At 40.4% G+C, this 26,035-nt stretch overlaps 1 protein-coding gene across 17 annotated transcripts in view; it reads left to right on the forward strand.

Moving 5' to 3' along the window:
• MAST4 (microtubule associated serine/threonine kinase family member 4) overlaps positions 1 to 26,035 on the forward strand; it is a 313,227-nt gene that overhangs the window by 267,132 nt on the left and 20,060 nt on the right. For all 17 annotated transcript variants that reach the window (XM_065860149.2, XM_065860150.2, XM_071802651.1 and 14 more), the window contains 8 exons: positions 4,076 to 4,143; positions 6,703 to 6,788; positions 16,638 to 16,846; positions 17,677 to 17,815; positions 18,913 to 19,045; positions 19,755 to 19,920; positions 22,175 to 22,276; positions 25,819 to 25,941. In XM_065860149.2, coding sequence (XP_065716221.1) covers positions 4,076 to 4,143; positions 6,703 to 6,788; positions 16,638 to 16,846; positions 17,677 to 17,815; positions 18,913 to 19,045; positions 19,755 to 19,920; positions 22,175 to 22,276; positions 25,819 to 25,941 — 1,026 coding nt within the window. The remainder of the gene's footprint in view (positions 1 to 4,075; positions 4,144 to 6,702; positions 6,789 to 16,637; positions 16,847 to 17,676; positions 17,816 to 18,912; positions 19,046 to 19,754; positions 19,921 to 22,174; positions 22,277 to 25,818; positions 25,942 to 26,035) is intronic.

Raw genomic sequence — 26,035 nt, forward strand, 5'->3', positions numbered from 1 at the left:
ATAATGGCACTATGGGTTTATGCCCTGGAATTAATCAGTTACAAAGAGAATTATTTGGAAACACTGCATTAATTGCTATAAATAATATTATATGAAGATCATCCTTCTGAGAGAGCTTTAAATTCCTTGTATGCAAAACCAGAAAATATTTTAAAATATTTAAATAGCAGAAGAACAAATTTTTCAAAACAAACAAAACTCACCTCAATAACAGCACTTATCCTGAAACACAGAATTGTATTTTTAACTAAGCTGTTAAATTATGTCTGCATTGTTCATAAATGTTCATGCAGGGGATTTTACTTCCTCTGCAGAGAAAAGCAACCTTCTTCTTTAGGCCCTTCTCTACTTACCTCCTTTTTCTTTTGCTGCAATAGCTATAGTGTCTTTGACTGAAATGATGCATGCATTGCTGGAGATAATGCCAGATAAATTTATACTGTTCTGAAAGAAATACCACAACAGATTCGCCACTTATCAGAGACTGGTGGCTGCATTTCTGAAGAGTTCCCTGGGGAGAAATTTTTTCCCCATGGCTTTTAGATTGCTATCTTTACCTTTTTGAATCATGAGCCTTCTGAAAATGGTTTAAATCAATGAAAGAAAAAGGGCAGATGTTTAATAGTATTTAGATGAGTTTTAAAAATCTCTTCAGGCATTGCAAAAAGGTTCCATAGCTTCCTGTTTTGAAAGCTGACTTTTGGTTCCATTCCATTACTACCTACTGCTTGCAAAAAATATGTATTTCTCAGATAATCGTTATTTTGTGAAAGTTCTTCTTTAAAATGGCTCTTTTTAATTTGCTGTTCATGAGAATAAATTCAGTTGAGAAGGCTGTCAAAGTATATTATAGTATATTATTGTAGCTTGCTTGGTTCTCACCGATGCAAGTTTTCATCAACACTTCTATTATAAAAAACCCACATTCACAAAACTGTGACTTTTGCCAGGTAAGTCTGCTCCAGTTTCAAGTTTGGCCTGTATCATTTTAGCTTAGACGATCTTTTTTCTTTTTTCTTTTTTTTTTTTTTTTTTTTTTAAGGTTGTTTTGGTCTCAGTGAAGATACTTTTACTGCATTATAGACTTGATATTCAGGATTTTTAGAATATTTTTAGAATGTTTTTAGCTTCTCTGATACTTTAAAGATATGTTTGTTTTTCTGAAGTGACACTTTCATTATTTCTGATTCTTACACTTAACAAACGTGTTGTCGATAGTGATTCCAAACAAGAGTTACTCCTTAAATCTTTAGCTGTTCCAACAGAGAATTATCTGTGTGGTTAATTTGCTCTTAATGATTACAGCACGTGTTGTGCAGAATTTCACTTGTAGTGGTCACTTCTTTTTTTATAGAAAAATACATTTTAGACACTGTGTGTGAATATTTAATTATTTTTCATATGCATAAATTCAGTTAATAGTCCTGATATAAAAATGCGTCTCACAAATTTCAGGTGGTCTTGTCTCCGATCCCTAGCACATAATTATGATAAGATGTGCATCTTTGGCTGTGTCTAGTATATAACTCACTATGTGTATGATTAAAGTAACACTGAGCTTCATGAGGTCTTCTAGTTACCAGCTGTCCTGTGTAGCTTTTATTACCCAGATGAATTCTAAGTTACTGGGTCCTGAAGAACAGGATGGGCTTAGGAGCTCTGCAGCATAGGGTGACAAAATTCTAAGAAGCAAATGGGTTTTAGCTTGTTCTATTAGGCATATCAGCATTTCCCTGTAGAAGATGCAAACCATTTGGAGCCCATCTCTGTCTAAACTAGAACCTTGTTTGCTCTGTGAGGAGTCCCAAGAAAGATGGGACCTACTATGGCTCTCTGTGGGATGACTCTCATAACTGGAATGCTGCATCTGATGGCTACAAACTCTTCAGAAGGGTTAGGTGAGGAAGGAGAGGAGGTGGGGTAGCCCTGTATGTTAAGGAGTGTTTTGATTGCCTGGAACTCGATGAGGGTGATGATAGGGTAGAGTGTCTATGGGTGAGAATCAAGGCGGCATCCTGGTGGGCGTCTATTACAGACCACCCAACCAGAATGAAGAGGCAAATTAAATATTTTGCAGGCAGCTGGGAGAAGTCTCATGATCGCTAGCCCTTGTTCTTATGGGTGGTTTCAACCTACCAGATGTCTGCTGGAAATACAACACAGCAGAGAGGAAATGGTCTAGGATGCTCCTGTAGTCTGTGTAACTTCCTGACACAGATGGTTAGTGAGCCTACCAGGGATGGAGCCTCACTGGATCTGTTGTTTGTAAATAGAGAAGGACTCATGGGCAACATGTCAGTTGGAGATCACCTTGGGCATACTGGTCATGAAATGACTGAATTTTTTATTCTTGGAGAAACTGGAAGGGTTGTCAGCAGAACTGTTTCTTTGGACTTCCAAAAAGCAGACTTTGACCTGTTTAGAAGGCTGGTTGGCTGAGTCCCTTGGGGGACAGTCCTTAAGGACAACGGAGTCCAGGAAGGCTGATCTCTCTTCAAGAAGGTAACCTTAGAGGCACAGAAGCAGGCTGTCCCGGTGTGCTGGAACACAAACTGGCAGGGAAGAAGGCAGCCTGGCTGTAGAGAGCTGCAGCTGGAACTTAGAAATAAAAAGAGAATTTATAACCTTTGGAAGAAGGGGCAGGCTACTCAAGAGGAATACGGTAGCTCTGTGAGGTTATGCAGGGTGAAAATCAGAAGGGCCAAAACCTAAGTAGAGTTGAGCCTTGCTGCTGCTGTAAAATGGAACAAGAAATATTTCTATAAATATATCAGCAACAAAAGGAGGGCTAAGGAGAATCTTCATCCTCTGATGGATGTGGAGGGGAGACATAGTGACAGAAGATGAGGGAAAGGCCAAGGTGCTAAATGCCTTTTTTGCCTCAGTCTTTAGTAGTCAGAACAGTTGTGCTCCGGGTACCCAGCCCCCTGAGCTGGAAGATGGGAATGGAAAGCAGAAGGAAGCCCAAATAATCCAAGGGGAAATGGTTAGCATCACAACAACCCCAGGCAGCGCTACAGGCTGGGGAAGAGTGGCTGGAAAGTTGCCTGGCAGAAAAACATCTGGGCGTGTTGATTCACAGCGGCCGAACATGAGCCAGCAGTGTGCCCAGGTGACCAAAAAGCCAACAGCAGCCTGGTTTGTATCAGGAATAGTGTGGCCAGCAGGACTGGAGAAGTGATTGTGCCATTGTACTCGGCACTGGTGAGGCCGCACCTTGAAATCCTGTGTTCGGTTTTGGACCCCTCATCATAAGAAAGACATTGAGATGCTGGAGAGAGTTCAGAGAAGGGTGACGAAGCTGGTGAGGGGTCTGGAGCACAAGTCTGATGAGGAGCAGCTGAGGGAACTGGGGCTGTTCAGCCTGGGGAAAAGGAGGCTGAGGGGAGACCTTATCACTGTCTACAACTACCTGAAAGGAGGTTGTAGCATGGAGGGTGCTGGTCTCTTCTGCCAAGTAGCAAGTGATACGATGAGAGGAAATGGCCTCAAATTGTACCAGAGGAGGCTTAGATTGGAGATTAGGAAGAACCTTCTTCACAGAAAGGGATGTCAGGCCTTGGAACAGGCTGCCTAGGGAAGTGGTGGAGTCACCATCCCTGGAGGTGTTTAAAAGATGTGTAGATGAGGTTTTTAGGGACATGTTTTAGAGCCAGAGTTAGGTTATGGTTGGTCTCAATGCTTGTGAGGATCTCTTACAACTAAACCGATTCTATGATGAACCACTCAGGGTAAGATCCTCAGGGTTTTTTGCAGATTAGTGCTGTTTTTCCCTTAACAATCTGATCACACCCAGATCTCACAATTGCCATGTCTCAGCAGTGATAACAGTGTCGCTCTTCATTGCTTCATGGCTGTTTGAATTCTTCAGTGTGAGATTATGTAGGCATTAAACAGCAGGTCTTTGTTTTCTGGGTGAGATTTTTTTATAAATGCTTGAACATGCCTTCAAAGATTTTTAGCAAGTATTACAGATAGGGCGTCATATTTATTAAGTATCCAAGAAGAGTGTCACTTCTCAGATTTTTTTGTATTTGTAATAGTTTAAAATTAAGTTTCTAACCTTTGTTTCCAGAAATAGCTCAGCTGGCTAACTGCGACAGTGGGACAGCAGAAACTCTGGTAACGGATGAATCAATAAACGTAAGTTTCCGTGTTATATTGCTGCTTTTGCTGAGTCTGAGCAAGGAGAAATGAATGTGTTTTGTTACGTTCCCTGCTTCCCTGCTGCATTGTATTTTCTCCTGGTATGTGTAAAGGGATTGAATAGAAGAATCGTTAATCCTCACGCTAATGCCGTGATGCTCAGCAGACAGAAGGCTTAAAAAAAAGTAGAACAAAACTTTCTACCTAATTTCCTAAATGATACTTTATCTGTAGGATCCACAGGGTTCGTGTTCACCCTGTGGCACTTGTTTTACCACAAAATCCACCACTCTTTCCTTTATTTCTGTTTAAATGATGTATTTATTTTTCTTTTAGAAGCACTTTAAAACCCTTTCATAGAAAATAAAGTGTTGTAAACTGTTTTTAAAATAGTCCAGTTACAGAGGCAACTAATGATCAAATTGAGAGACTCTGAACTGATCCAGTGAAGAGACAAGGAAGAAAGGAGCAAGTTAGCTGATAGCCTGGATTCAGAAAATTAGTTTGCAATCTGGAAGATTGTGCATTGTTCTTCTGAATCTGTGTTCAAAAATATTTGACTACAATAATGGGTATCATACGGTAATATTTTGTTAGATGCTTGTTCAGGTTGGCAAAAAAAAATGAGGTTGCGGAATTGCTTGGGCTGAATATTGTAGGTTTAAATGCTCTCAATTTAAATCCTTATTTTAAAAGTTGGTTCTTACACCTCAGGTTTCAGTCAGAGTAAATGGTGTTCTAGTAATTTAGTGTCAGTTTTCAGTGCAAATGAATAGAAAAACAAGTGCAGTTTTGGGGGATGCGTAGGTAATACAGTGGTATTTACAGGTATTTACAAATGTTAGTAGAGTTTAAAATATGAGCATAGGGTATCTGTTAAACTGGTTGTGATACACTACAGAAAAGACATCATCCTCTGGTCCATGTCATATTATCTTGAGATAATTTCTGGTTTTCTGGCAAAATGCCACCTATAAAGGCTTCCAGAGCCATGACATGAAGGGTATTTCTTACTCTGCTGTGTTCATCTGCATTTAAAATAGTATATTAGACCTGAGCAGTATTTAGTGGAAGGATACTGACAAACAGGAGAAAAGGCAGAAAGGATAACTAGAAGGCTTAAAGGAACTGCTGAAGTGCTTAGGAAAATCTAAGGAGCAATCTGGCTAAGAAATTGCAATTGTAAAGTTATTTGTATTGTGCTAATGTTGAAGAAATAAAAGAGGGATAATGCAGTGTAATAAAGGTGATGGAATGAAATCAGTAAAGAAAACAGAGAATGAATGTTTAGAAACATTTGCTCAATGTGTACCTGTGGAATAAGCACGCATGGGAAGTGACAGGACCATTCAAAATCATAAATACACAATTAGGAAGAATCCTGTACTGGCAGGCAAGTGGGCTAAACAGTTTAATAAATTGTCTCTCCCTGCTCCTGTTTAGTTCATTATATTAATAAATTCACTAATCTTGGACTGACTTTTCTTTAGCAAGGGCTGAATTGAAAGTGTTCCAACCAGATCTGCTTTCAACATTAACTATTACCAGACTGCCTGGCTAGGGCTTGCAGAACTTATTGGAGATCTGGCACACATCTCGAAAAGGATCTTGTGGGTTTGGAATATTGAATTTTGAAGTCCCATGCCCTCTTAATCCTCTCCCACTCCCCATACACCAGTTCTAACTCATGCTTACATCTTCAAGATTAATTAAAGATGATGGCTAGAAAAAAGGCTGTGCAGTACTTGGGACAACTCCATTTTGAAAATGTTCTGGCATACAAGTAGGTGAAAGTCGCCGTTGTAATGATTAAATTTTTGTGGTTTTATCTTCCATATTTTTCTCTTTCATTTTGTGCCTCTTCATAGTCTATCCTGAGTTATATCAGAGTCTATCCTAGCATTAGTTCAAAATGTGCAGAGGCTTATTTGAATGAATTGGAGCTCATCTACCTTTTGTTACTACCAGACTGTTCAGCTACAATCAGATTTACTGAAGTGGGAAAGCAATGGCCAATGAGTGCCTAGTGGGATTCACAGAGGTCTGTAACTCTGGATAGGAATTGCTAGTAACTCCTTACCAGCAGCCTTCATGCCTGTCTGCTCTTACCTGTGCGTGTAGATAAGCAGACAGATAGCTATGGTGCAACAGATTTCTTTTTGATGAAAAAGCAGCTGTGTTTCAGCAGTCCCTTTGGTCTCTATGCTAGCTGTGTGGCTCACTGGCCAGAGCCTTTAGGTGGTTCATCAGGGTGTGACAGCCTGCTGATAGTTTGCTGGTCGATTTTTGGTTGTATGTATTGCATTGTGGTTTGTGTGTGTTCATGGTGTTGGTTGGTTGCGTTTGTGGATGTTTGTTTGGGTTTGGTTTGGTTTTCATTTTTGTTTTTGTTTGGTTTTGGTTTTTTTTAAGTTGTTGTTGGGTTGTTTGGGGTTTTTTGTGGGTTTTGTTTTGTTTGTTTATTTTGGGGATCTGGGGGTGCTTATTTTTTCCTGATTTTTGAAAAAAAAAAAAGTACTACATTAAGTTTGGGTTTTCTCCTCTTTTACTTTGAAGAGCTCTAATACCTCACTGAAGCTGCAGAGGAAGCCTCGGGAAAGTGATTTTGAAACAATTAAACTGATTAGTAATGGAGCTTATGGGTAAGTAATCCATGAGTACAACAGCTCTTTTACATTTTATTTTTGGTTAACTTCCCATGTTTCTTATTGCAGGGATATTTATGTGAGGAATTTTGTTTTCATTGTTGCTTCTTCATTCTGCTTTCCTGTTCTGTTGCTAATATTTGAAGTTCACAAGAAAAGCTTTTGGGAAAGCTTGCTTGGCAATAATGATTTACTGTGTGCTGCAGTAAATTAAAATGCTGAATATTACATCACAAAGATTTTTCAGAAGTAGGTGTCATGTAGTGCCAAAGATGAAGTCCAAATAATCCTTTTGTCTAAATCCGTTTGTCTTACTGGAGGAGGGTAAGAGGAACTGTGTGGTGTGGATCCCCACCAGAGTAAAGGGTGTCTTCAGTTGCCTTTTCTGATGAGATGTTATCTATTGGACCCTTGCTTGGCTCCTCTTCTGCACTGGAATGTATCAAGACAAGAACTGTTGGTCTGTGTAACCTGCAGGATCAGGAGGGAGGCATTGGTTCATAAAAGACAGATTTCCATCTTGAGGTGAGGAACCCATCACTAAGACGGCGTCACAGCCCAGGAGTGGAGAGGCCTGTGCTGCTTTCCAGCGCAGACCCCATTAGATGGGTTTTCTCAGTGGTACTCCTGTCCAGGCAGGAGGCAGCAGCGACGGGAAAGGGCTGAGAGACCTTGGAGATACAAGAGAAGACACCTGTGATCTGCACACTGGAGTTTTTCATGGCATTTTAATGGCCTGAGGCTGATGGACACAGTAATATTCTCTGATCGTATTTAGTTAAAAGTAACCCTGAGCTCTGGGACAGAAGGTATTTAGTACTGCCTGGTACTCTTGGTCATGATAGCTTGTGTGGAGGCTGTTACTTGTGTCCAGACCTGCTTACACAGCTCAGCAAAAAGCCTGAGGGGAAATACCATGATTTGCATCAAAGTTATGTAAATATTGAAATACAGCCTCTCTACAACCCATTTTTCAGAATTTCTCCCTAGGCACATTCATTACTTACCATATGCCAGCTTTTCCCAATTACCCCAGGACTTCAAAAGCCTTTCTTCCAGTAGTTAGCAGTAACTCCTGCTCCCCTCCCCGGCTGCATCCTTTTCTCCATTTCTTGGCAGATACTTACTCCCTGCCATTCCTCCTTTCATCTCCTACCCACTTTCCCCTTTGTCTTACTGGAGGAGGGTAAGAAGAACTGTTTGGGGTGGATCCCCACCGGAGAAAAGGGTGACTGATCCACTAGACCTGCTCAGCTTCCCAATAGTTATAGGATGCTGAGGGATGTGGAGTGGAGGGAGCTGAAGGATATGCTGCAACCAGCAGTGTGAGGCTGGCCACCTATAGTCAGAGGTTGAGTAGACCTGTGGCTCTTGAGTCATAGGTGTTACAGTCAGAAGGAGCCTTGATGAGCTATTAAGACATACAGACTGGAAACAGCTGTCCATTTCATACCAGAGACAAGTAGGGATCTGAAAAGCTGGAAAAGAAAGGATCAAAAGCTGTGGCTTTTTTCCTCATGTTTGCAACAGGGAAAATAAATACTTAGGAAACACTCTTTTAGTGCCAGTTATATGTGGAATTGGCAGTATAAACGTTGTAGAAATTGGATGAGACCCTGATAAATTTGTGAGGAAAAGGAGAGCTAATAGATGGTGAACAGCTTGGAGTGCATCCAGATTATGCATGTGAATCATCATTGTCTTTGGCAGAGGTTAGAACAGGGGTAGGCTGTTGGGTTATACTGTGATAGTATTAGAAGTGGAAACAGAAAATCTAATCGGTTTAGTAGAATGCCGTTACTTACATCCTTAAGCAAACAACAACAGAGTAAATTTTGTTCATCTGGATTTTTGCTTTAAATAGTTACTTCTTAGAAGAAAAATTTAGAACAAGAAAGAAAACAAAGGTAAAGCCTCTGTGCTGGTTTGAAAGTGGGTTAATTTTCATCATGCAGTTATAAACCTTTATCTTTTTGTAGCTAGCACAGTCATTGTTTGGATTTAGTTTGAGAACAAGAAGATAACATCCTGGGACAGAGTTACTGTTTTTAATTGCTCAGGTCTGAGAGCCAAGGACTGTTGTGAATGCTCTGCCCACAGGTGTGAGGAATGAGGAAGGGGGACAGAGATGGGGCAGAGCTTGACTGACATCCAGACTAATCAATGAGAGTATTCCATCCCGTTAGCATCATGCTTCATATTTAAGGGGAGTCAGGATCTTCTGTTAGGCTCAGGTTTTTCTTGGAACCAAGACAGAGGGAGTTCTGTTGGGGAGTTTCTTTATTTCAGCCTTTTGCTGTCCTGGTTTTATTGCTAGCTTGCGTTATACCACAACAGCCCCTTACTAATTAATATAGGGGGAAAGGAACAGTCAGTGAACTGTGAGACAATGGACTTTTTAAAGTATTTACTCAATTTTAAATGTGATTTTAGCACTTAGTCACTCTACCCCAACTACTGTGAGTTGAGGAGGCTTCGGGTCCTAAAATGCTCTAGGGTATCACTTTTTCAGAACTATCAGTGTGCTTGAAAGTCTCCATTGTGGTATGTCAGATAAGAGGGACCATAATATTGAGAGATCATATTTTGATCTTTAAGTGGCACCAATATGATTGACAGTTACTTTAAATTTACAGTCAAGTTTAAAGGGGAACACATCAGTATAACCTAACTGCTCTTTAATGCATGTACAAAATGGCATGTAATAAAGCAATAATACCTCTTCCATCTGTGAATACAAAGCAGTAAACTGCCCAATAGGCATTTATTGCTGTTTATTTACAAGTATGAGCAGCTGAAATAAAAGTTATTGTTGTTATGCTGCAGGGATTATTTTTTTTTCCTTCCATGTTTTCCACACTATGATTTTTTTGAAATAACCTAAATATGTGTGAATTCTACCTGGGCTTCATTGATTTATTCTCAAAAATAAGTGGGCATATTTTGTGCTCTTATTAAAGATTCCATGTGCTATTGTAATTTTTTTTTATTTTGAGGTTATAATGAAGGGTTTTATTTTGAACTAGTTTTTAGAAAAACATACGTTTTGTTGTCTTGGATTTTGCTGTGGTGTTTTTGCCTTCATTAGTGAAATGGAAAGCTTTACTTGACAGGGTAATTGTTGGTCTTGGCGTGCTGTAGCAGAGATTTGTCAGATGTGCTAAACTTGATGAGCTTAAATATAAACTTGGTTTTGTAAAGGTTTGAGTAAATATCTTAGCAGTTCTCAGCTTTTAATTGATTGGGTAAACTCATTTGTAGTGCAATTAAGTGACTGTATAGTACATGAGGTATATCAGGCTTTTGGGAATGGCTGGGAATATACAAGAAGTTAAACAAGCTGTGAATCAGTAAACATGTAGGATGCTGGCCAAGTCATTAGTGCTTTCACGAACTGTCTATCTCTTTTCAGCCAGTCAAAACTTTCCTTACTTCCCAAATTTTAAACTTTTGTTTCAATCAGAGCAACATTATTTCCATATTCCAGCTTGGAATAGGAAGCAGGTAGTGGTACCCCATGTCCAAGTTGACATCAGCCTGGTTTCCTGAACTAGCTCAACAAAATAAAGATCGATTTCAGGGAAGCAAGTAATGTTAGTTCAGTTGCTGTTCACTAAAAGCAGTTGATGTAGTCTATCTTGATTTCAGTAAAGCATTTGACACAGTCTCCCACAGCATCCTCACAGCTAAACTGGGCAAGTGTGGTCTGGATGATTGGGTAGTGAGGTGGACTGTGAACTGGCTGAAGGCAAGAAACCAGAGAGTCGTCGTCCATGGGGCAGTCTAGTTGGAGGCCTGTATCTAGTGGAGTGCCTCAAGGGTCATTTAATGAAATATAACAAGGGCAAGTGTAGAGTCTTGCATCTGGGCAGGAACAACCTCAGCTTCCAGTATAAGTTCCTATCAGGGAGCAGTGTAGGGGAAAGGGACCTTGGGGTCCTGGTGGACAGCAGGATGACCATGAGCCAGCACTGTGCCCTTGTGGCCAGGAAGGCCAATGGCATCCTGGGTATATTAGAAGGGGGGTGGTTAGTAGGTCAAGAGATGTTCTCCTTTCCCTCTACTCTGCCCTGGTGAGAACACACCTGGAATATTGTGTCCAGTTCTGGGCTCCTCAGTTCCAGAAGGACAGGGAACTGCTGGAGAGAGTCCAGTGCAGGGCAACAAAGATGAAAGGGGTGGAGCATCTACCGTATGAGGAAAGGCTGAGGGAGCTGGGTCTCTTTAGCTTGGAGAAGAGGAGACTGAGGGGTGACCTCCTTAATGTTCATCAATATTTAAAGGGTGAGTGGCATGAGGATGGAGCCAGGCTCTTCTTGATGACAACCAATGACAGGACAAGGGGCAATGGATACAAACTGGAACAGGAGGTTCCACTTAAATATGAGAAGGAATTTCTTCTCAGTGAGGGTGACAGACACTGGAACAGGCCGCGCAGGGGGGTTGTGAAGTCTGCTTCACTGGAGACATTCAAAACCCACCTGGACACATTGCTGTGTAACCTCATCTGGGTGTTCCTGCTCCAGCAGGGGGGTTGGACTAGAGGATCTTTTGAGGTCCCTTCCAATCTCTAACATTCTGTGATTCACTAGCATATAACTGTATCTGCTTAAAGCAAATACATGATACCACTTCTGCAATTGTCTGGAGTGGTTTTGCTTCTACAAAGATGGTGATGTCAATATGTGCATGACATGCATGTGCATGGTCTTGCCTGCTAAATTTAAAAACTCTGAGGTGTTGTTGGCCTGGGCAGCAGCTGCCCCTAACCTGCGGGTGCTCATCCCTGTCCCTTTTCCACTGAGCTGACAGTACTTGCTCATGTATAGTTGCATTGGGAATGGACCTAAAACTTACCAGCTGCAGAATAACACACTGTCAGTTAGTTCATCGTCAGCCTGACAGCCACCAGTTCAGAAGTGGAAGGGGATAGGGGGAAGTGTGGCTTTGTAGGTTCCCTTAAGTAGCACCACCTCTAAATGGACTGCAGCTCTAATAAGCTGTATTCCTTTCCTTCTTTTCTGTTCATACTTGTGGGTGACTGATCTATGCAGAGTAAGAGGCTTTGATTCCTAGCAGCCCATAGCTTTTAAGAGGAGTTCAGAAAGCAGAGGCTGGTAATTTCTGTGCTAGGGAACTTATATTCATTATTCATTGTGATCTTACTCAAAATGATGAACTTTGAACAAATGCACTTTATTGCCCCCGAGTGAGCCTCCCTTCCCAGTACAGCACAGGCCAAGTACCTTATCTTTATTCTGTAGTTAATATATGTGTGAGGATCTAATATTGGCAGCTAATGCAATTCTCTCAGTCGTAGAAGAATGTTGTTATTGTGTTGAAGGTCTTGAATTCTGCCTTCCCTGAATGTTCAGCATGCTATAAACTGGTGAGGAGCTCAATTTCTCAAGTGTTTCCTTTGCAAACAGGAAATCTGGATAGCGGCTTCATCATTTTACATCTGTCTTTACTCGCTGCCAGAAAGACAGAAGATGTTGCTACTTTCAGATATGGAGAGGTGGTTTTATTAGTCAAAATTTGTGATATATTTGAACAACTAGGACTAATACCAGTTATGAGAGAAGGATCACAGCCATCATGTTCTCTTCTTCAGATGGCCAGCTTCTCACTTGCTTCTAGGCAGACTAGGTAGGTCCGAAATATTGCTGAGTGGAGGCTGTGCATGTTGTCCCAGGGCTCAGAAGACCCACTCTGTGCTGGATGCTCATGTTAGGAGTGCTGCAGTACTTCGGCAGCATTTCCTCCTGCCTCCAAATAAATCTGATCTAGACATGGGCATCGCATAGTTAGGAGGCAGTGCAGCGCTGCTTGTAAATTCTGATCTTATATAACTGTGCATAAACTTTACCATATTGCTGTAACATGAATCACAGCCTTACAAGTGGCTTCTCTTCACTGGAGGCAACATCAGACATAATTCGAAGGTAGTGCAGAATTTAGCAGTCTCTTCTCAGGAAATTGCTTGTGAGAATGAAACATAACTCCGGGTGAGCTGCTGTAACTTTTAAGCAGCAGGTACAATACCTACAGTTCCCCTGTTTCCCCAAGGAGTTCAAGGTCCTTTGACAAATTGGAGAATTGTGTCAAAGCAAGCGACCAAGCTGCATTAGCCCCAAACACTGGATTGTAGATTGTAAAATGGCTCTAAAAGCTGAAGTTACTGAAGAGCTGTAAACTAGGCCTAAGCCTGTAAGTAATTTAGAGAAAAAACAGTAATCTTGGTTGTAAAATTGGAGGGATAGATTGCATAATATTAAAGTTGGAGCAATTTGAGAACACAGTTAAATGTTTTAGCATTTTTTGTCACCTTAATACATGTGCACAGTGCTTAGCTAAAAGTATTTTAGAGATACTTTTTCAAGCTAAGACTTGTGTTGGAAGTGGAATAAGGTAGTGTTTGGACAATGCCAAAGTTTATGAATTTTCTTATTTCTCTTGAAAAGTAAACTTTTCTTCCTGTGTTGTAATACAGCGTCAATAAAATACAGAGCACTTGTGTACCTGTTGAGACCCATATGGTGAAATCAGAGGATGTTTTAGAAGTCTCTTGTTGCCATGTTATGAAAACAGAAAGGGGAGAGGTAGGGAAGCAAGTTCTTCATTTGAAACCACAGGAGACTGCAACAATACCACTCTGATTGTGGCTTTGCAGGCAGACAGGGCATACCACTGTCATTGAATAGATCGACAGGGCAATTAGATAATCTGGGTGTTCTTAATACATTGCTTTTTGTGTTAAAGGAGTCCTCAAATTTATAATTGTTATTATAATATGCTAAAAATCATGAGCAGCATTTAATGATCAAGACCAAGAAACCAGTAGTGAGGTATTGTCCTGTCTCTTAAAAGAAGCACATAAAAAACAAAGGTAAACTTCTGTCTGGTGCTCCAGCTGTAGCATTGTGAAAAATAAAGAACAGAGATAGATGTGGGAATGTGGGTCTGTGGTGGGAGGAGGAAAACGGTGCAATTTAGTGCCAGGACTGGGAGAATGTAGCAAGATGATAGCTTCAAGGACAGTGGACAGAAACTAAAAGTCCATCCTACACAGTAAGTTGTTATACGATAACAGAAGCATTTTTCAGGTGTAGCTAATCAGGGTTCAGAATCACCCAAGACAGAGTTATGTGCTAGAACTTAGTGTGGCTGTTCCCATCATTTTACCTTAAAGGTCAAAGTTGTATCTCAGCAGATATGTGCTTTACTCTTAAGTTTTCCATTTAGTTTAAATTTGAAGCCTGGTTGTGCAGAAACGTGGAAGGTTTCCTGTTTCTTTCTCTTTTTTTTTTTTTTTTTTCCCCCCTAATATCTGGGCAATTTGTACATCTTTATTTAATTTTTTCTCTTTGGGAAGATTTCATTTTCTGTTTATCCTTTTGTTGACATTTGAGCAAATTCTAATATGCAAATTCTAATACTGTGTGAGCCGAGAACAGTGGTGTCACAGGCAGTCCTGGGTGCAGTAGTCACAGTGTGCTTAGTTTAGTGTACTGGTAGGCTGACAAAATGGCATCGCTCCTGTGAACTGGGAGCATCTGGGGGAAGAAAGGAGGTTTTCTGTGGGAATAACATGCTGCTGGCTAGGGCATAATTTTCATTGTAAAGCACAAATGCTGTTTGCTGGGGTTACTGTGCTTAGAGGATGTAAGTAAGTGATGTTAGACATTTTTATACGTTGAGGATCATTTAAAAGCATATATAGCATTAATAGTGTATGCATCTGTAAACATGAGAGAGACAATTGTGTTGCAGTTGTCTGATGAGTCTGATGCACTTGAACTTTACAATCTTTTTCTGAGGAGCTGTAGATAACTGCATCCTAGGGTTAAGTTACTTAGCTTTCTGCCTGTGTCTGTTAGACTGGAGAATGCAACTCAGAGAGTTGGGGGAATATAACCAACATGTCCCAGGTACTTACTGGACTAGATAGGCTTTAGAACTTAACTGGTTCTTCATCTTCAAATATGGTAGTAATGACCCTTCAGATCCACATGATCTGCAGAGAGGGTTTATTAAGATGCTGTAATAATGTGCTCTGGTTAATATCTGTCTCTTAAGATTTCTTCTTGGCACACTGTCCATATTAAAGCTCTGAGAAAGATCTGCATGACAAGTCCTCAAGCAGTCCTCAGTTCATTCGTGTAACTTGTGTTTTTGAAGGATTGTGCCATCAGGCACCTGAAGGGCTCACTTTTCTGTGTGTGAGAAGTGCACAAGGGTGCTGAAATAGAGAAAAGATGAAATCACAGGAGATTGAGAAACTCGGGGTACACTGACAGGAGCTAGCAACAAGAGAGGGGAAAACCAAAACGTGAGGGAAAGAAAAGCGAAGGGAAGGAGTTGCAATGAGGGGGTGGAGCAAAACGAGTATGAGGGCAGCGGTAGGAAGAGGTGCAGGAGGACAGAAAGCATGAAGCCAGCAGGGAGGAGCACTGGAGCTGAATAACTCTGTCTGTATTCCCCTTTGGGAGGGGCAGAAGGGAGTGAGACTTAGTAGGAGGCAAGAAGGGTGGGGTTTGTCTTGGGTTTTGCCCAAGGTACTTTTTGCCTACTTTCATAATGATGTAATGTCTTTTACCTGCTTTGTGCTCAGACAAGAACAAGGGATTAATGAAAGCTTTTGAAATCAGTAAGAGAAACTTGTCTGGAAAAAGTTTTCCTCCACAAAGGAAAGCAGCAACCTGGATTTTTTCAGTGCCTCTGACTTTGGTAGCTGTGGGAAGCTCCTCATATAAATAGTAAGACAAGAACTGCTTTTTGCTTTTAAATAAATAATTGTATGCTGACAATTGGACCTCATGGGGACAACAAATTGAATTTAAAAACTACATAATTGAATCCCATTTTCTTCCCCCCCTATTTTCTCCTTTTAGTCCTCTCTTTCCATAAAAACTGAGTATTGTGGTAGCTATATAGTGGAGATGTTACAAGCATTAAATGCTACAAAGTAGATTTCAAGCAAGGCAAACACTTTCAGGATTTGCTGCAAGGAATTTTGAGAAAAGCATTGGTAATGTCTTGTGTCAGTGTTTCACGGCAGGGTGGTTGCTTCTCCTGAGTCTTGAAAGAAAGAAGACTTGTCCATGTGAGGTTTTCCTTCATTTCCCTCACTACCTTTAACTTATCTAACCAAGCTTACAGGAAGCGTTGTGCCCAGTGGAAATTCCACATGTCAAGAAACATCTTAATCCCACATTACCGTGTGGTTCAGGCAGTAATCTTTGTTTTGGATTACCTACTGGTGACCTGCCTCTGATACGGATCAATGCTGATGTCAGGGACTGAACAAGAATGGAAGATTTTGCACCTGGCGATGAGGGAGGCACCTACCGAGCAACTTCTGAGCAACCTTCATGAGAAACCTGTGACATGTTTTAAAATCCCCTGGACAGAGTCTGACTCATAATTATCCGACAGCACACTTGCAGAATAAGCATTTGTCGGAATGATTTATAACACTGTGCCAAAGCTGGGGTTTGTATATGATCCTTTGTTGATGGAAACACCAAAAATCTGCCTGAGCTGAGAGCATTTGCTGTATCTGCTGGGGGCCCGTTTACTCTATCCGTTGTTTGCTTTGGGGGCAGGGGAGTTGTTTGGTTTTCGTTTGTGTAGTAATTTGTTTTGGCTGAGACTTGTCCTGGTTATGAAACAAAATGGGGCTTGTAGCTATTCTTTAATGTGAAAGGCAACTACATTAAATTAAAAACAAATCTTTATATAATAAAGTTAAAAGAATAATTATTTGTAAAAAAAAAAAGTATTTTAAAATAGATTTTTAATAGTTATGCAATTTTTTTTTCTCTCCTGTTTGAACTTCTTCAGGGCGGTCTATTTTGTGAGACACAAAGAAACCAGACAAAGATTTGCCATGAAGAAAATTAATAAGCAGAATCTCATCCTCCGAAACCAGATCCAACAGGCGTTTGTTGAGCGTGATATCCTGACATTTGCAGAAAATCCATTTGTTGTCAGCATGTATTGCTCCTTTGAAACAAAACGTCATTTATGTATGGTCATGGAGTATGTAGAAGGTAAAATGTTTGTTCTGTTTTACAGAGAAAGAAGAGAGTTTTCTTATGCTAAGAAAGAAAAATAACCCATATGGTATTTGCATTAGAAAGGCCTCTCGTGTGCCGTCTGTACTCTGGCAATACAGATTTAGTATCTAAATCCAGCAATAAGGTGGTTTTTTTCCCAGTCATTATCTTGCAGTGAGAGGTTGTAAAAACTCTTGTGCTTCAGCTATAATAGGAAATAACTGCTTTTCGAATAAGTTCCTCATAGACTGTGATTGTTAAGTGTCCTAACATTCAAATTTCGTGTGGAAATGCTGTTTGCTTTTCTGGGGTTCAAATTTTTCATTAGCAAATGTTGAAATGTTGCGATATTTGTAATCATTATTTTTACAGAGGAAAAGGGAAAAGGAATTAGTTTGAAAAGGCACTAAGGCACTGATAATGAAGGAGAGCAAGGGACTGTAGTTGTGTGGGCTTTTATTTTTTTTCACTTGTACCGCATTCCACACACACACACACCCCCGCCCACCCCTACCCCCCTTCCCCTTGGTGGTTTTTGTTTTGGTTTGGGTGGTTTTTTTTTTTTTTGGTAGGGTGGGTGGGTTGGTTGGTTTGTGGCTTTTTTGGAAAGTGGTGGCACAGACTTCCAGCTGCATCAGCTTGCTCCCAGGTTCACACTGTGTTTCCAGTACAGCAGTTGTTGTTGTTACATGTTCAATTGAATCATCAGACTGGAAAATAAACCTTTATGACTACCATTTGTCCCTTTCTGCAGCATATATGGGTTATACTGATACACCTTAGAATTCATAGTGTCATCTGGAACATTTATCCTGTTTCCACAGGTGGAGACTGTGCTACTTTGATGAAGAATATGGGTCCCTTACCTGTAGACATGGCAAGGATGTACTTTGCGGAGACTGTTCTGGCTTTGGAGTACCTTCATAATTATGGAATTGTACATAGGGATTTGAAACCAGACAAGTATGTGTATAGAATGTAACCAAAAGAGGACGTAGAAATTGTTAGATAAAATATGAAAGGTGTAACCTTTCTTTGAATGTTTTTGAAATGTTTTCTTGTTTGTTCATTTGGTCATGATGTTATGTAGGTTCACATTTTCTGCTCGAAATTTGAATTATCATTACCTGCAGTTACAGAAGATGTTTTGTTTTATTTCCAAAAAAGCTCTTGAAACTTTTCTGTCTTTAAGATGGAACAAGGCTATTGGAGTAGCTAAAAAAAATGTACTTACCTTTCTGACTAGCATGGAGGAAAATGCATTTTGGTCATTAAGGAGATGATCTTTCAAAGTATGCTTAAAACACTGTTTAACATAAAGTATCATCACCTCAGAGATATTTGAATATATGTAGACAAGATTGAACAGATGGGGAAATCTTTCCTGTTACATGTTTTTGTTTGGGTTGTTCTTTTGTTTGTTTTTTTACAATGTTTAGAAATACAGTATTGTTCCTATACATTGCAGCAAGTGGCTGCAGTAAGAGGTATGGCTATTGCAGCTCGATTAGTCTTACATTCCTTTCACACTTAAAAAACCACATATATATATAGATGTATTTTTATATATATATTTATATATGTGTATATATATATAAAAGAAAATTAGAGTTATGTCTTTTGAATGGCAGTACCTTTATAACATGATACATCAGGCCAGTGTAGTGTTAGTTACTAACTTAATACCTGGATCTTTTGAAATGAAAGATCCGGCTTGTTATGAACAGAAAACGCTCACCTTCACTTCAACATTTATTCTACGTCTTTCAGATGATGACTGTTTCTTTTTCTTCGAAACATCCAGCATTCAGCTCTCAACACCTGTATGGTTCTATAAGATATTGTGCAATTGCATTTAAAAAGTTTGTTTACATCTGATAATAATAGTAACAAATGTAAGACTGTCATATTTTTAACCGATTTATTTTGTACCTGGTTAAATACTTTCAAAGCTGTCCTTTTATTTTTGCAGTGCTAATGAAATGTTTTCCTTCAAGTATAATAGTAAGCACATGATGTTGAATTATACCATGGTAACTTCAGGTCTTTCTAATTTTCAGTTTATTGGTAACATCCATGGGCCATATAAAACTTACAGACTTCGGCCTGTCAAAGGTCGGACTAATGAGTTTGACTACCAATCTGTATGAGGGTCACATTGAGAAGGATGCCAGAGAATTCCTTGACAAACAAGTAAGACACAGCCTTTTTCACTTCTACCTTGACTGTTCAAACAAAGTGATGTTTTGCCAGCGGAATGTACCATAATACTGTGTAATCTGTTGTTATTTCTGCATTGGTGTTCCAATTGTGTGTGTCAATTACTTTTACTTATGCCCTGCAGATCATTCTAGGCTTTTTTCTTTGCACATTAGGATCTATTAGTAAGACAAACAACCTAATTGCGTGCAAGTGAATCTCTGAGAGAGACAAATGGAAAACAGTTTTTCTAAGGAATTCAGAAGTCTCAACAGAGTACTTGTGGAGCTCATGATGCATTGTACAGCCAAGGGTGCTAAAATCCTTGCTATGGCCCATTTCCCTTTAAGCATGCCTCATTACCATTACTCACAATCTGTTCACTGTAAGAGTTACTTAAGATAAAAGCATCACAACTTTCATGTAAAGATAAGGATATGTTTAAGTTAAATATTTGACGTGATGGACTCCCTTGTACAAAATGCAAACTGTGTTTTGCGTGACAGGTGCTCAAATGTTGATGTCTGTGAACGTAGCTAGGTCGTTCTGAAAATATTAGCTGTTATGCAGACTCAGGAGACTAAAACCTACTTAATTTCACTTTTCAGTGTTTCAACATTATTTTACATTTCAAGAATTATAAATGATGTGACATAGCCCAGTTATACTTGGTTTACCATCGTGCTTATTTTCTATATTTTAGGTCTGTGGTACACCTGAATACATTGCTCCTGAAGTGATACTGAGACAGGGTTATGGAAAACCTGTGGACTGGTGGGCTATGGGAATTATCCTTTATGAATTTCTTGTTGGATGTGTGCCATTCTTTGGAGATACACCAGAAGAGCTGTTTGGACAAGTAATCAGTGGTGAGAATCACAGACAAACAAACAAAAAAAACCCCAAACTTAGCTTGCTGAGAAATATTTCAGTCTGTTAGTAGTAAAGGTATTTACAACTTTATTGATAGACTAGGTTTTCAAGCTAGTTTTGCTCGAAAAAACCCACATTGTAATATTATAATACACAATTTGCTGCCAAAGCAATAAGAATAAATTTGGTATAAAAGCTGATCTTACTGTATATTGTTGCTGTATTGTGGCCTCCAATGGCTAAGCTGCACTGTTTGAAAAAAGAAAGCAGTATTAGTAGAAAAGTAATACCACTATGGCACAGTGATTTCAGTCTATAGTAAAGAAATTATACCAGAGAAGAAATGGTTAAAATAAATTTGCATAAATGGGAAAATGCCTCATGGCACAATGAAGAAATTAACAAAGATGTAATAAAACAAATGTCTCCCAAATAATAAATAATGAGAAAGAGAAGGAAACAAATTTAATTCACAGATTGTTAATGATTTCATTGATGGTTGTTCTAGTATAATGTTATTTCTGTAGCAGCTGTTCTTCTTCCATTTAAAATTCAGTAACCTTTTAGATCTTAACCTGCAAGCTGACCCTAAGCATTGTTATGTGGCTTGTGGCAAAACTGAATGATAATTAAACAGAATTGTTTACTATCCTACCCGCTGTTTCCATAAATTTCCCAGATGCATAGATGTAGAAGGCCTCTATTTATGCCAAAAGTTTAACAGAATGGCACCTTTGTTACTGAGTATTTCCTAATCTGCTTTACAGTCTACTTAAAAGCTCCAGTGGATAAAACTGAGGAGAGACACACACACAAAAAAAGCCAAGCATAGAAACAAAGCTATCAGCACTTCTGGTTCCACACTCTCTGAGAATGTGACAAATCCCCTTTGTACTTAGGGAGACACTCTGTAATTGTCTTGCTTGCTTCCATCTCTGAAGTTGAAAGCCAGACTTGTTTGTAAACTGTGATGAAATGCATTTGTGAGTTGCTTCTAGTAAAGGACCTCTTTATACAACATCCTAGCTGTTCATGGATTTATAACCATGTTGTTTTCTGATGTGATACGCCAAGGCCTGAGTGGCAAGGGGAATCAACTGTTTAATTAACACAAACAGCAAATGCTGGCTTTTTTTCTGGATGCCTCATGGCTGCAATGCATATTCATGCTTTATTTTCCAAATCAGATTCAAACTGCAGTGGAAACTGGAGGCAGGCAAACATGGAAATAACTCATGTTTTTATTGCGTTTTCGGGCGCATGCACATGTGTTTTTATCTTTATGCTCTCTGACTGGAAGAAGTGGGGGGAGTAGTCTAAAATTAATGACAAAATTTGCAGTTTAGACTGTATTTTGTATATGGTATTAATTTTGCATTTTGTAAAACAAATTGCCATGTGTTATAATGTAGCTGATACTTGCATAAGAAACTGCAGAGTTTTGTCTAAACCTGCAATATGTTACATCTCTAGAGGCAGCTTCTCCTAAAAATCAGACAAAAGTTGCTGTATAAACTGTTATAAATTTCATGTTCAAAGTGAAACTGGCTAATTTTTCCATCGTTCAATTTAAATTTAAGTTTGGTGGAATTTTTATTCAGCCATACTTGAATACTCCAAGGTTTAATATCTTGACTGAATGATTTAGGTCCAACTTGCTGTGAAGTGCAAAAGCTTTAGTAGTATAAAAGTCAGCAGAGTGAGGTGGTTTTTCTCTGAAGTAGGAGACGCTTGGAAAAAAGCTCCTTTGGCATGTACCTCTTGAGAGCAGAGTCCGATACCTCTGCTCATAGTCATGGGAGTGATGACTTCAGTGAGTCTACTAGCATTAGAGGAGGATTGCAGATGTGAGTGGTGACTGCTGCGTCAGGTCAGCTGTGTCCATCTGAACACTAGTTTCTGTGGAACAAAACTAAAATTTAAACCATGACTCTTGTTGGGGGAAGGGAAAAGGGACAGCATACAAGTTGTGCTAATATTTTGCAATAGTTTTCTATGAGCCAAGCATTCCTGTTGTTAAACACTGTTTTGGGCTAAAGGATACTTCTGAGGAAAGTGAGATTGTAACATTATGTTTACAAAGTCTGTATGGAGAGTATAAAAATTGGAAATAATTAGTATGCACCAGAGATCAACTTGAAAAAATTGCCTTAACACTGACTTTACTGCTAACTCACTAAGAGCTCTTTCACACAGTTTCTGCTGAATGTTGGGATGTTTGTAATAACAAACAACTTTCTGCGTTACTAGACGAAATCAACTGGCCTGAGAAGGATGAAGCGCCACCTCCCGATGCCCAGGATCTGATTACCCTGCTGCTCAGACAGAATCCTTTGGAAAGACTGGGAACAGGTTAGGAGGCACTGTTTTAAATTGTTCATGTGCTAGAAATAGCTTCTGTATTCAGCACTGGGAAGGTTATGTTTGCTGTTTGTTTTGCCCAAGAAACATCTGTCAGGGCAAGTCGCATGACAGCATGCCATTATAGCAGAGGATATGTTATAGCTTCAGACCAGTAATATGAGCTTAACAAGATGATGGCTGTCTTTTTTTTCCCCCAAGTTTACATGTGGTGAGAACACAAGCTACCAGCTTATTCCACTGTGGTCATTCAGTGCTGTGCTCTTTCCATTTCAAGAGGAGAACATGGCATGTGATATTAGGAGCAGTAAGCCTGTATGGGCTAATGAAAGCACTGTGCATTTATGTAATAGAGTTTATTTGTTAGTTGATGGAGCAGGATTTATTTAGGAATTTGGGTGAGAGGCAGTAATGAAGAATATTGCACATGATAATTGAAGCGCTAATGTATGGGAGCCCTGGTCACTGACTGCCATCCCACTGTGCAAAGCACTTTGTTAACACAGCAAAGAAAAAAGTCTCCTACATAAAAGAGCCCAAATGTAAAGGTACCTGTAATGAACTCTGTGTGCCATGAATATAAATACATTGGGGATGCTAAGGAAACCAAGTGGCAGGTCGAGTCAACAGGAGAGTACTTGGAAAATTGCTGGTAAAACTGAGTTCAGTAGTCAGATGGTGCTGCATATTTTTAGAACTAACCTGAAAAGGAGCTTTATTGAATCAGTTCATAAGTGGCCTTACCACAGCCACTCAGGGGAAACATGAGTGTGACCCAAACCTCATATACTATTGATGCAGCTCCAAACGACATGTCTTCCTTGGGACATGATGACGTGACTGAGATGAGTGAATTCCCTGAACATGTGGGAGCTGTGTGGACAACCCTTAGGCTCCACTGTAGCTGATGGTGTGGAGTAAGTGGTATCCAGCTAATGGTATCCAGCTAAGGTTGTTGTCCTCCCTTGCCCCATCTTGAACAGAGTGAGGGAGGTGTGATGCCCTGTCAGCTTCTCAACTTGCTGCCTGTTTCGTCTGCTGCAAAGGGCACTGCTGCCAAAGGGGATGTGAAGAGCCACAACTAGTTCCATTCCCTTGTTTTAAGTGTACTCCTTTCAGGCATTGTTGTTTCATTGCCAGGATGCTTTTTCCTGGTAAACACGGTGTTAATTCAAAACTATCACCCGGTAAGAGGCTGGATCAAAAGTAGATTGCAAATTCTGCCTTTTTTGCTACAGCTGGTTGAGAAAGTGAATTGGCTAGGATGAAGCTGGCTTAACTATCGTAATTGTGAGAGCTGCCACATGGAGCATCTGTGCAGCTCATTTATGGGCTGATTTCTTTCAGCTATTCATGGTCTATCAAGAGCGGGCAGTCTGAAGAAGGAAGTTAGGCAACCATCTCCCTGAAACATACAGGGGTGTGTAGAAACAAAGTTTTTAAGTATCAGAAGCAACTCACAGAGAGGAAGGCTGAAATGTAACAGGTCTCAGGGGGACACTGGAAAATGGCACCATTTATCCCAGGCTCCACCATGCATTTAAAATGCCAACCCTATCTATTAAATACATATTAGCTAGCCGCGTAACACTCAATGAAAATCGTAATTGTGTATTTGCTCAGGAGACCTGAGTGGCATAGTTGAATTGAAGGAAGACAGATAGACACTATACTTGTTTTGAAGAAGGAAAGTGACAGAAAAAAGACCTCTTTGGGTTTGACATGTCTGATACCAATCAAGAATTACACAATTCTAAAGTAATATCCCATTGCTCTTCTCACAAAACTGTTTACTCCTTGGCTAGTGACTTAAAATGAGATGTGATTTTGGTTTCCTTTGGGAAGATTCGGCTTTTATGAATTTTTCCTTAGTGCCATCAGAAAAGCGAGGAACCCAACCTAGTAATCTTGGCACCCTGATTTAGAAGACCATCCTGGAGATTTCACACTATTTCTGTGGCTCTCTTCTGACTTAGCCCTGACATAGGGATGTTTACATGCTGTGTCAATGTGGTGGGTTCAGCTTGGTTGACCAGTAGGTGCCCACAAAGCTGCCCTGTCAGTCCCCTCCTGAACTGGAGAGGAGAAGGAAATATGATGGAGGGCTCATGGGTTGAGATAAGGACAGAAGATCACTCATCAGTTACCATCACGGGCAAAACAGACTTGACTCGGGGAAATTAATTTATTGCCAGTTAACAACATAGTAGGATAATGAGAAATATGAACAAATCTAAAAACATGTTCTCCAAACACTTCCCTTCTTCTTGGGCTCAACTTCACTCCCAGTTTCTTTACCTACTCTCTACGCACGGGGAACAGGGAACGAGGGATGTGGACAGTTCATCACATGTTGTCTCTGTCATTCCTTCTTCCTCACACTCCTCCCCTGCTCCAGCATGGGGTCCCTCCCATATGAGACGGTTCTCCATGAACTTCTCCAATGCAGGTCCTTCCCACGGGCTGCAATTCTTCATAAACTGCTCCAGCACGGGTCCCACATGGGGTCACAATTCCTGCCAGCAAACCTGCTCCAGTGTGGACCCTCTCTCCAGGAGCCTGATTCAGCATGGACTTCCCAAGGGATCACAACCCTTTCAGGTTCATCCACCTGCTCTGGCATGGGATCCTCCCCAGGCTGCAGGTGGAAATCTGCTCCACTGTGGACCTCCATGGCCTGCAGAGGGACAGCCAGCCTGACCATGGTCTGCACCACGGGCTGCAGGGGAGTCTCTGCTCCAGAGCCTGGAGCACTTCCTGCCCCCGTTCTCACACCTTGGTGTCTGCAGAGCTGTTTCTCTCAGATATTCTCTCTCCTCTCTCCCAGCTGCTGTTGTGTGGGAGCTTTTCACTCTTTGGTAAACAACACAGGGATGCTACCGCCATCACTGATGAGCTCAGCCTTGGCCAGCAGTGGGTCTGTTGTGGGACTGGCTGGCGTTGGCAATCAGCCATGGGGTTGGCTTCTGATATTTTCTCATAGATGCCATCCCTCTATCCCTGCTGCTACCAAAGCCTTGCCGTGCAAACCCAATAGGGTCCACTTGGCAGTAACTCCTGCTGCTGCAGATTACCTCTTCAGTTTTTAGAATTAGGTCTATGTGTATTAGTAACAACCTTGCCCACCTCCCTAGGACAAATATTCCAGTATTTCATTGTGTTCTTCTAGTTGTTCATTAACTTAAAACTCATGTAATTGTTCGACACATGTTATAACAAGTAGGCTACTACTACATCTGATGCTTCTGACTAATGTGTAGCTGACAGATAATAATCAGTATATCCATAAAGACAGAAATGTTTAAAGGGGGCAGATGATAAGGCAATGCCACCGCTGGCAACAAGAAAACAGGGGCAAGGAGGTGCTCTGATAGGTGTAGTAGATTGTAATGGAAATGGGTAGTAGATGGTCCTGCCTACAGTGATGAATATACCTTTCCATGTTAATTTGCATTTTTTGGCCAGGGGTTTAGTTGCCTTAATGTCAGAGGATTTGGTATGATTTGCTCAGTGTTTTTCTCTGGCTCCCCCAGGTGGTGCATATGAAGTAAAGCAGCATCAGTTCTTCAGGAGCCTTGACTGGAACAGTCTGCTGAGGCAGAAAGCAGAGTTTATTCCACAACTGGAATCTGAAGATGACACAAGTTACTTTGACAGTAGGTGTTTGATGGTATTAAAAAAATGTGATGAACTCCTTGTTTAAATAACCACTGGTTTGGCTTTTGCTGCTTTGAAAATCTACTTTGTAAG

The sequence above is a fragment of the Patagioenas fasciata genome, chromosome Z (assembly GCF_037038585.1).
Source record: "Patagioenas fasciata isolate bPatFas1 chromosome Z, bPatFas1.hap1, whole genome shotgun sequence".
In the NCBI taxonomy this organism is placed as follows: domain Eukaryota; kingdom Metazoa; phylum Chordata; class Aves; order Columbiformes; family Columbidae; genus Patagioenas; species Patagioenas fasciata.